This window comes from Rhinoderma darwinii, chromosome 10 (genome assembly GCF_050947455.1).
Source record: "Rhinoderma darwinii isolate aRhiDar2 chromosome 10, aRhiDar2.hap1, whole genome shotgun sequence".
Taxonomy (NCBI): domain Eukaryota; kingdom Metazoa; phylum Chordata; class Amphibia; order Anura; family Rhinodermatidae; genus Rhinoderma; species Rhinoderma darwinii.
The window spans coordinates 21,794,381-21,806,513 of NC_134696.1; the positions used below are offsets into that span (position 1 = coordinate 21,794,381).

General features: G+C 37.9%; 1 protein-coding gene across 2 annotated transcripts in view; it reads right to left on the bottom strand.

The window, feature by feature from the left end:
• Positions 1 to 1,375: 1,375 nt before the first annotated feature.
• The window catches only part of AJAP1 (adherens junctions associated protein 1), a 178,267-nt gene continuing 167,509 nt past the window's right edge, over positions 1,376 to 12,133 (bottom strand). For both annotated transcript variants that reach the window (XM_075839486.1, XM_075839488.1), the window contains one exon: positions 1,376 to 3,836. Coding sequence is in view for 1 of the 2 variants with exons in the window: in XM_075839488.1 (XP_075695603.1) it covers positions 3,815 to 3,836 (22 nt within the window). In the remaining variant the exon portion in view is untranslated. The remainder of the gene's footprint in view (positions 3,837 to 12,133) is intronic.

Here is a 12,133-nt window from a genome sequence, read left to right on the forward strand (position 1 = left end):
CTTTCCTGTTCCTCCTTTGCCTGTGATTCTGCTCTGCTTGTTTCCTGGCTCTGCTGCTGCTGCTTGAACTACTGATCCTTTGCTTGTTATTGACCTTGGCTTACTGACCACTCTCCTGCTCAGCGTTTTGTACCTCGTGCACTCCTGGTTTGACTCGGCTCGTTCACTACTCTCGTTGCTCACGGTGTCTCCGTGGGCAGCTGCCCCGTTTCCCTAGCTTCTGTGTACCCTTGTCTGTTTGTCTGTCATGCACTTACTGAGCGTAGGGACCGTCGCCCAGTTGTACCCCGTCGCCTAGGACGGGTCGTTGCAAGTAGGCAGGGACTGAGTGGCGGGTAGATTAGGGCTCACCTGTCTGTCTCCCTACCCCGCCATTACACTAACACCCGGCTTCAGCTATTGCCAGGGCTGACAATCAGGTAACAAAGAGATCCCTCCTCCTTGTGATGCTGTGACCACTTTTGATCATGGCACCACAGAGGTGCCCTCCATCTTATCGCCGTGAATGTATGGTGCTGGGTCTAAGTAGCGCCCTGTACCTTACATTTATGGCAAATTGCACCAAGAGATTAATGTATACTTACCACCTAATGTTGTTAAAATATCTAAAAGTATTACTGTATCAATAATAAAAATAATCAACTACATGGACGACAAATATAATTTAACCACCACTCATATCAATTGAACAGTAATAGAAAAAAAGACCAAAATCGTTCTGATGAGCAGCTAAATAAAAAACTAAAACAAAATAAAAACAGATAGATAATGACAACGCTTCAGAATTTCTGCTCCTGGCAATAGTAGACCGTGATCTCTACATGCGCCACTGTCCTGGGTTCACCGTATGATTTTGCAGCCCATCTAGATAAGTTGTTGGTGCATAATAAAAATAAATAATACCTAAGTGTATAAAATATATATATTTTTAAATTCTACAAAAAATTACAAAATACATGACATTATGTTTTATAACATTTTAAAGGGTGTACATACTGCACAGACAGAACATATGGCTTTATTAAAGACCATAAAAAATAGGCGTCCCAGCTGGTGTTGACCTTATTCTTTCCATTAGGTACCTGCCCAAGCCCCCCTCTCCACAGGGGATAGACCAAACTGATTGAACTGTACATTTTTCCTGCTGTGGTTGGAAAAAGCATCCAAAAAGAACCCTTTAGCCTCAAGGCTGTGGAAAGAAGATGATAGGAATTTGCCCCAGATGAGGTTTCCCATTTTTTATTTTTGCCCCATTTTAAGCCTGTAGTTGCTTTATTTCTGCATTGGTTGCTGGTAACTTTACTGTAAAAGTCAATTAACTAATAATATTATAGGCAGAATTAAACAAAATTAGTAGTATTTCTTCCATTTATTATATAACAACAGACAGAATATCTTTGTAAATACGCATATATTGCAAGTAAACCTTCATGTACATTTTTTAGGTGGAGTAGGGGCTGAAACAATCTGCAGAAAAATAAAATCTGTCAATTATTGTGAATATTTCTCAAACATTTTTTTTTTTTTTACTTATCCTTGCGTCTAACACCAACACAAAAAGAACTGCATCTATATAAAAAAATCATTTTTATTTTGACTATATGTATATCTGAAAATCGTACATGATAAATCAAATGTGATATATGTTATTATGCAATAAGATAGAATTACGGCACAAGCAACTTACAACTGGGAGCAAAAGCAAAAATAATAATGAATAACAAGCATAAAAGTAAAAATAATGTACTCCAAATATTAATTCATAAAAATTAGTTTAATATCAGAGAAAAGAAAAAAAAGAAAAAATTAAATGCGCAAACTAAAACTGTATGGGATTTTAATGATTTTTTATAGCATTTATAACTGTGCTTTATAAAGTCATTTTCAATGTACACAGAATTAAATAAAAGTGCCCTTTCTATTTTACAATATAAACTCACAGTATATAATATCTAAAATCCCCAAATCTTGGGCACCCCTGTAGGTAACATAGGCCAGGATTTAATATGTGAAATAGATTTATCTTTTTGATTAGGTTAATGGGTCATCTTCCAGTCCTACTTTGATTTAATATGAATAATACATAAAAGCTATTTTGTCTTTATTTTTTTTCAGTCATTCTACGATTTCCTACTTGACTCCATGGATAGGGAACACTTGTCAAATTTTTGGATTTTTAAAATCTTTAATAAGTAAATTTTTCTAAATACTTTTACATTTTTTTCTTGCTTTAATTAATCAATCAGTCACTCTATGATTTCCTTTTGGGGGATTTTGGGGGATTTTGAAATACTTCAATAAGTTTGATTTTAAAGAATATACAGGGTGGGCCATTTATATGGATACACCTAAATAAAATGGGAATGGTTGGTGATATTAACTTCCTGTTTGTGGCACATTAGTATATGGGAGGGGGGAAACTTTTCAAGCTGGGTGTTGAACATGGCGGCCATTTTGAAGTCAGCCATTTTGTATTGAACTTTAGTTTTTTCAATGGGAAGAGGGTCATGTGACACATCAAACTTATCGAGAATTTCACAAGAAAAACAATGGTGTGCTTGGTTTTAACGTTACTTTATTCTTTCATGAGTTATTTACAAGTTTCTGACCACTTATAAAATGTGTTCAAAGTGCTGCCCATTGTGTTGGATTGTCAATGCAACCCTCTTCTCCCACTCTTCACACACTGATAGCAACACCGCAGAAGAAATGCTAGCACAGGCTTCCAGTATCCGTAGTTTCAGTTGCTGCACATCTCGTATCTTCACAGCATAGGCAATTGCCTTCAGATGACCCCAAAGATAAAAGTCTAAGGGGGTCAGATTGGGAGGCATTTCTTCTGCGGTAATGCATTTAATTTGGTAATTTGGTAATGCATTTATTAAATTAATTGTTTTTTTAAAAATTTGCTTTAATATTTAATTACTATAATTTTCCACATGACTTCATCAATAGGAACATTAGTCAAGTTTTTAAACTTTTTAATTTGGTAATAATTATTTAATTTTTTTTTATTGATTTTTTGTCATTTTTTTTTTTTTAAGTAAAATTTTGAATAATCCTGTCCAAGTCCCCCCAAAAATAAAAATAAAATAAAGGATCTTATGTTTTTTTCTTAACATATAATGAATAAATAAAGATAATAAAAAATATTGTTGCATATAGGTTTTCAGTATTACAGTATTAAAAGGCAATTCAATACTTTAAAGAACTCAATTCAAATACTGATTCCTTAAAAAAGTTCATACTTTTACATGGATATCTTTGATTATTTACGTATTTTAAAGCAGTAGCAATGACTGTTTTTAAAATGATACATAAAATTCTGAGTGTAATAAAATAAATGCGTTAAACAAAACAATAGCCGTTAAAATGCTACGCCACCAAGAAAAAAAAAATGTAGTTTTACTGTCTCTATACAATGTTTAATTCCCTATAAATAGGTCACCAAATCCTTATTTTTGCCGCTATTCAAAGATGAATTCACTTAACTTCATGTTCAATGGAAGTCCCCCACGTCGACTCATGGCACATATTGGTATTATTGGCACAGGTTCAAAAATCACAGTCCAAATCCAAAAATTCACATGGTCAGTCTTTGTGTTTTTGATCATTTCTTCTAATCATTGAAATGATTTTTTTTTTCTTCATTTGTCTTTTATCCAAAACAAACAAAAAAAACACTTATTTTTTTTCAGGAAAAAAGTTACAGTGTCTGTAGGTTTTACATATTATAAAAATATATTTGTCCAGTAGAGTTCTGCTCTGTGAGTCCCATTCGTAAACAAAAATAGTAGATACCTGTGAATTTTTTTTACAGGTTCACTAAAGGAATCCTGAAGGAAAATGAAAAAGGAAAATGAATTAAGATATTACAATAAAGTCATTCCTCACTGTTGTTATAGCTACATAATATAGTGTACATCATTATCTATTCCATCTAGATAGTTTTGCAGAAAGTAGCAATTATTAACTATTGAATACAAGTGCACAATGATAACAGTAACCTTTTTTAAAAAAAAATAATTATAGGGAGATAGATAGATAGATAGATAGATAGATAGATAGATAGATAGATAGATAGATAGATAGATAGATAGATAGATAGATAGATAGATAGATAGATAGAAAATATTAGATAGATAGATAGATAGATAGATAGATAGATAGATAGATAGATAGATAGATAGATAGATAGATAGATAGATAGATAGATAGATAATATTAGATAGATAGATAGATAGATAGATAGATAGATAGATAGATAGATAGATAGATAGATAGATAGATAGATAGATAGATAGATAGATAGATAATATTAGATAGATAGATAGATAGATAGATAGATAGATAGATAGATAGATAGATAGATAGATAGATAGATAGATAGATAGATAGATAGAATGAACATAGCTATATATAGTGGACTAAGCTATTTTTTTTTATATATATATATATATATATATATTTGGGAATTGCACTATTGCATTATACTGTGATGAGTTTTCAGCAAAAGTTATTATAAAATTTAGCAAGTCCGCCATACCACAATTCAAGTACTACCTTTCCTCATCACTAGAGAACGTTCTATAATCCAGAGGCGTAGCTTGAAGCTCCTGGGCACCAATGCAAAATCTGTAATAAAGCCCCCCACCTACCATGTGCCAATTATATTACTGGTATCTTCTTATGTGTCAGAGAGGGTTTTGGGCTCCCTCAGGTTCCAGAGCCCAGGTGTGACTGCTACCTCTGCACCCCCTATGGCTATGCCTCTTTTGTATGTTACATTCTATAGTCTTTCTATGGGATGCTGGCTGTAGTCCTTAAGTAGTCTAAAGCAAGGGAAGTTGAGTGAATATAAATCCGAAGAACGGCTGAAAATAGGTTGTGTGAACATACCCTTATTGCTTCTGCAGTGTCTTCACACAAACTTTGGTGATTTGCATTCTGAGAAGTACAGCATTTATATCAGAAACTGTACCGTAATCTTATATAGTAAACGCTAATTTTCCCTTTCTATTTAGATTTTCTGTTAAGATCCTATGTGGTGTGTTTGGCAACGACTTCTTGACTGTTTCCATTGATAACTGGCAGAATTGTGAATACTGCTCTGAAGTATAACACAGCTGCAAGTCAGGATCAGTACCATACAAGGCCTCATTCACATCTGTGTTGGAGGTTCCATTAGGGCCTGCACTACCTATTGGGAGAGTATAAGGTTAAGAGAGACAATAATAAAATATAAATGGGATTTGATAAATGCCAAACATTGTTAAACAATAGGGTGGTTTAAAACAAGGGGATTCCACACCCTATACTCTCCCAATAGGCAGTACATGCCAGCTTTAGCCTGTATTTTTTGTTTGAATATTAGATTTTGCCCTCTTTTCAATTCCTTATCCTTTTTGCTGTTATATGTAGTTTACTATTGGTGGTGTAAATCTGGGCAAAATAAGAGCTAATAAATCTCAATGAGAGGAGGCTTTTCTTTTGAAGCTCCGTTAGGGGCCTCCATCGCAGATCCGGACGAAATTACAGAAGATTATCGAAGACAAGTCTCCGGTAAAATCACAGGCACCCCAACGGAAAGCCGACAATACCTATTAAAGTCAATGGGTTCCGTCAGCCGCCGGCGTTGTCCGTTGCGTAATAGAACCGTTGCTTCCGTTATTCCCTTGTTCTGCTAGTCTGTTGGAGCAGAACAACGGAACACACCAACACAGGTGTGAATGAAGCCGAAGTAATATAATGTATTTACACAGCCAATTGGTATGTAAATTATATGTACATAGTGTATAAGATAAAAAATGTTGTGAAAAGCTGGTCACATATTTTGAGATTACACAATCAGTGCCGGTTGTTGTCAAGCTGAAAAAATAAAAATAACATAATATATAATTCTTTAGCTTTTCTCCCACAACTTCAACCTACTCATAAGGCCTCATGCACACGGCTGTAGCTGTGTGCACGGTCCGTAAAAAACGCACCGACAGGCCGCGGAGTGTTATCCGCTGGCCGTCCGCAAATGCACACATTGATTTCAGTGAGCCCGGACCGTAAATGCGGCCGGTATAATGACATGTCCTATTTTTTTTGCCTTCCGAGCTCAGGGCAATACACGGGCCGTGGAAACCATTGTGCATTGGTCGTGTGCATTGGCCCATAGGTTAACATGTGTTTTATACAATCCGCATGTGTTTTATACGGCCGCAAATGCACGGTCTTGTGCATGAGGCTTAAAGAAGACAATTTAAAAAGAAGCACACAAAAAAGGCTTCTCTTGATAGATGAGCTGCTAAGGCTTTGTTCACACTGAGTTTTTTGCAGGAGGAAAATTCCTCCTGCAAAAACTGCTCCAGTAGGTTTTTGCACAGTGGTTTGACAAAAACTCGTCAAAATACTCATCAAGGTTTTTTTTTCCTCTTTCTGACTCATTGTAATGAGTTTTGGAGCCGAAAACCGCCTCAAAGATGTGTCATGTTGCTTCTTTTTACCACGACGAGTCTTTTTTACTCGTGGTAAAAAAACTCGTCTGCCTCCCATTGAAATCAATGGGAGGCATTTTCGGGCGGTTTTTGAGGAGTTTTTTGGCGTGGTTTCTGCCCCCAAAAACTCGTCAAAAAACTCGGTGTGAACAGGGCCTTAAAGTGAAACTCCCGGCATCTTTTCATGACTAGAAAAATGGAGCTACTTAACTCTTTTACTCTGTTCCCCCAAATGCAAGTTTCCAAGGTGCTTTGCATATTATAAGTCCTGGACACCACAGTTAATAACAACTACTGATGCATGTTACTGGGCTCCCCAGTTAGGGTTGTCACCTTTTGCACCCAAACATACCAGACAGGTTCATTGTGTGTTTACACATGCCGGTGTTGAGGAGTTGTTGTTTTTTTGACATGATTTTGTGCAAATTCCACCAACATATACCCCAACTTGAGTAAAGCGTGGGTGCCCTTTTGAGGGTGTGAATTCACGCTAAGTCTGATTTACCACTTAGGTCTTTGAGATACTGTGAATCATTGTCTATCTGTGGCTCTGTCAGTATCCTCCTCCGACCTCCGCTCTTGGTTTTCAAGGCTGCGCAGACTGGCAGTGTGTACATGTTTGGCCAGTAAATGTGAGTCTCCGGCCGTCTACTACTTTTCCTGCTGCAATCTTCCCCCGATGCCAATCTCACACATGACCTACTCCTGATGATGCTGACTTTCCTAGGGCTGGGTGGCCTGGCAAAGGACGAGTATCCTATCCAAATAGGAAGTAATCTGACAGCGCACGTTTTATTATGCAAAAATACTGGCAATGCTATTGCCAATAAGACATTTTTACTTTTACCAGTCTCATAGTGTAAATACTGGCTGGGCTGGTGGTTTATCGGCATGGTGGAAACCCTATCTACAGCAAAAGTTGCCAAAACGATGCCCCTTCTCTGATATCACTTCCTGCTCTGCAGCCATTGGATGAAGCTGCACCTATATGACTTCCTGCTCTGCCCACCCCCTGAATGCATTTTGCACATAATACTGGTAATACTGAGAGCTCTCTGCTCCCTTTCAAGTAATATGTCTTGCATTAGAAATAGAAAGTGGGGGGGGGAGCTGAAATGGAGCAGAGAGCTCTTGGTATTATTAGTATTCTGTGTAGAGTGAATGTAGGAGGCAGGTAGAGCAGGAAGTCTGTGTGATGCAGCTTCAGCCAATAGCTGCAGAGCACTGAGTGATGTCAGCAAAGGGGGTTTGTTTTTGCAACTTCCCCAGTAGGGTAAAGTAACATGAAGCAGCAATTTGTGACTTCCAATGATGTTTAGTGTACAGAACAGCTTGGAAACTTGCATTTTGAGAATCAGAGTAAAATAATTAACAAATCCAGTATGTTACATGACCCTTGTAGCTCCATTTACTAATTATAAGCATTTGCTCTGAATTTCTTTTTGATCAATTTCAATTTGGAATTAAACAGATCTGTCCTTAAAAAAGGATCAGCAGATAAATGTTTAATAATATTATAAAAATAAGATAAAACATGTTTTCAAAATAAAAATGTATTAAAAATAATGACATAAATATAAAAAAAAATACCAGTAAAATATGGAGGGATTAATCCATTCATATGTTTTTTTTTATGTTTCTATCCCTTATTTGCTATTCAACTTTCCTATTAAATTATTATTTTAAAAATATATTAATATTATAATATAAATGTGAATACAAACAATAAATAATATAAAAAAACAAACATAAAATATCCAAACTAATAAATCTCTATTAAAATTTCAATAGAATAATTTTCCCATTCGTCGGGTGGAGAATTTCGACTGAGTTCTTACATTCTGAGTAATTGGATTCTTAAGTAGAATCTTCTATTTGGCAAAAATCTAAGCAAACCCTAAAAATCCGAATACTCCAAAATTCAACCAAGATTTAAGAAACAATTCAAATTTGCACAGAAAGATTTAAGACACAAGGGAAGACAACAATGACAGGAGATGGACGCATTGACATGAGTCAGAAAATGTTGACGGATTAGGTCAAGTAGAAATCTAAAGGGGATTTCAACACTGGCAAAAAGCATTATAGGATCAAATTCTGGAAAGACTGTAATCTATTGTGATAGTCGAGGAGTGAATTTAATGAAAGTAGTGTAAATAACAAGCAGAATGACGTTGTTGGAAAAGCAGGTTTAGGGCCGGTGTAAAGTATATGCCTAACAACGTGCAGGGACCGTGAGTCCTGATGATTGAGGAGGTGAAGCCTCCCACCGGTCCCTCATCGGCTGCCAAAAAGATGCGTTGCCTTACCAGCTGCAATAGCAATAAGGTGTTAAAAGCTGTCAAACTAGGTTTGCCGTGTCTTCTTTCAGCCTGTTTACTGCTGAACAAGGGGAAGGCGAGAGACTTGGAAATTTCAGTAGCAGCTGTGTACATAGAAAAAGAGCTTTGAAGTGACTTATAACTCGCAACTTCATAAATATAGATACGTTTGGCGTGGTTGAAAGCTCTACCGTAGGTGAAGGAGGATGAGTGTAATAATATAAGACATTATTCATTTCCACTCTCACCAGCCCACTATTCTGATGGATACTGTTAAGCATTGCCATTTAGGGTCTACTATTTAGAGCTGATTCACATCCTAATACCTTTAGGCCACGTTCACACGTGGCAGAATTTTTTCGCTGCAAATGTTGCGGCAGATTTGGGGCAATTATGCAATGAATCTGCCGCAACATTTGCATATTTGACAGGTAATTCAGACGTTGCAGATATCAAAGCGGACTTGCCACAGATTTCAGTTTTTGCATTGCAAAGGCTGAAATCCGCAGTGAAATTCCGCTGCTTCTCTGTAAAATAATGTGCATGGTGCGGAGGGGAAATTCTGCACTGCAGCCTAATTTCCACACAGATATTATCCTTAACGTTTGAACTAAGTTTCCTAAAAATGTATAGAAAGAAATGTAAAAAACGGCTGCTGCAGAATTCCACTGGCGGACTGTCTGCAGCGGAATTCAACAGAAATTCCGCCACGTGTGAACGTGGCCTTATAGTGGTCAGAAATCCAAATCTTCTCTATAATAAACAATAATACAATTCTGGCAGTGCTCAGTTACCACTAGGGTTAACTGCATACTGTTTTATGACTCAGTTTAACCTCTATACAATATGTTATAAACTCCTAAACTGGAATACCCCTTTCTTCCTTCCTGAGGATTTGGAGCTCAGTATCAGAAAAACAGATAAAAAGATATACTAAAAAATTTATGAGAATAGAATTTTGGACCTATTTAGATTAAAAAACAAAAAAACAAAAACGGTAATTAAAAAAAAAAATTTGAAATTCACTTTAACCCCTTAATGACTGCCAAAACGCTTTTTCACGGCGGTCATTAAAGGGGCTTTGTTCTAGGTCGCCTAATCAACATCCTGCACGGGTGTCCCTAATGACAGCCGGGCTCCTGCTCCAACGGTAACGATCGAAGTTTACGTAGATCGCGACCGTTTAACCCCTCATTAGCGACTGCTGCATTTAAGTAGTTTACAGAGACAGGGAGCTCCCTCTGTCACCCATCAGCGGCACGCAAATGCAATTGCGGGTATCCGATGGGGTGCCTTGGCAGCCGGAGGCCTAACAAAGGCCCCCAGGTCTGCCCTGGCTGTATGACTATTAGGCCTGATTTACACGAGCGTGTGCGTTTTGCGCGCGCAAAAAACGCTGCGTTTTGCGCGCGCAAAAGGCATTTGACAGCTCCGTGTGTCATCCGTGTATGATGCGCGGCTGCGTGATTTTCGCGCAGCCGCCATCATAGAGATGAGGCTAGTCGACGCCCGTCACTGTCCAAGGTGCTGAAAGAGCTAACTGATCGGCAGTAACTCTTTCAGCACCCTCGACAGTGAATGCCGATCACAATATACAGCAACCTGTGAATAAAAAAAGACGTTCAAACTTACCAGGAACTGCCTGCTTCCTCCAGTCCGGTCTCCCGGCCGTTGCCTTGGTGACGCGTCCCTCTCTTGTCATCCGGCCCCACCTCCCAGGATGACGCGGCAGTCCATGAGACCGCTGCAGCCTGTGATTGGCTGCAGCCTGTGCTTGGCCTGTGATTGGCTGCAGCTGTCACTTGGCCTGAATTGTCATCCCGGGAGGTCGGACTGGAGGAAGGAGCCGGGACTTATCGGTAAGTCCGAACTTCTGTTTTTTTTTACACGTATATGTATATGGCGATCGAAAGTCACTGTCCATGGTGCTGAAACAGTTTAAGTCTTTCAGCACCGTGGGCAGTGACTGTCTCCTGACGTCGCGTACCCGAACATTTTTTGCCGGGTTCGGTCAAAACGAGTTCGGCCGAACCCGGTGAAGTTCGGTGCGCTCATCTCTAATTTGACACTTCGTTTGGATGTTTGTAAACAGAAAAGCACGTGGTGCTTTTCTGTTTACATTCATCCTTTTGACAGCTCTTGCGTGATTTTCGCGCATGCAACGCAGTAGCGTCCGTGTGGCATGCGTTGTTTTCACGCACCCATTGACTTCAATGGGTGCGTGTTGCGTGAAAAACGCACGATTATAGAACATGTCGTGAGTTTTACGCAACGCACTCACGCTGCACAAAATTCACGCATCGTCTAAACTGCCCCATAGAGTAATATAGGTGCGTACGACACGCGTGAAAAGCACGCGCGTCGCACGCGCGTATATTACGCTCGTGTAAATGAGGCCTAAGGCTGTGCCAGAGTTATGTCCTTATAGATGCCTGTCAGTTTTACACTAACAGACAACAATGCTTTGGTATACTAAGTATCCCAAAGCATTATATCTGCGATCTAAAGATCGCACAGTGAAGTCCCCTAGTGGGACTGAAAAAAATAATGTGAAATAAACATTTATAAAAAGGTAAACATAAAAAATAAAAAGACTTTTTCCCTTTAAAAAATGGTTTTATTTAGTAAAAGTGTAAAAATAAAATAAAAACTACACATATATGGTATCCCCGTAATCATAATGACCCAAAAAATAAAGTTAGCATATTATTTAAACCGCAAGGTGAACGCCATAACACAAAACGTAAAAAAAACAACGTCGAAATTGCAATTTTTTTTCCATTCCTCCAAAAATAATAATAAAAACAGGTTAATCAATAAGTCCCATGTATCCAAAAATGGTAGCAATGAAGTCCCGCAAAAACCAAGTCCTCATATGGCGATATTGACGGAAAAATAAAAAAAGTTATGGCTCTTGAAAAGCAGTGATGCAAAATAAAAAAGATACATATTTGGTATCGCCGTAATCGTACCGACCCATAGAATAAAATTAGCATGATATTTACGCTGCATTGTAAACGGCGTAAATGTAAAATACATAGAACCATGCTATTTTTTTTATATCCCCCTCCAAAAAAAAGTTAATAAAAGTTAATAAAAAAAATTATATATAGCCCAAAACGGTGACATTGAAAACTCATCCTGCAAACAACAAGTCCTCATACAGCCATGTCCATGTGAAAATAAAAATGTTATTGCTCTTTGAATGTGACGATGGGGAAACAAAAAAATTACTTGATCAAGAATGCAAGCAGGTGCAAGGGGTTAAAGGGGGTCTTCCAGTTCAATGCAAATGAAACTTGATGCATTAATTACTCAAACTTTTCA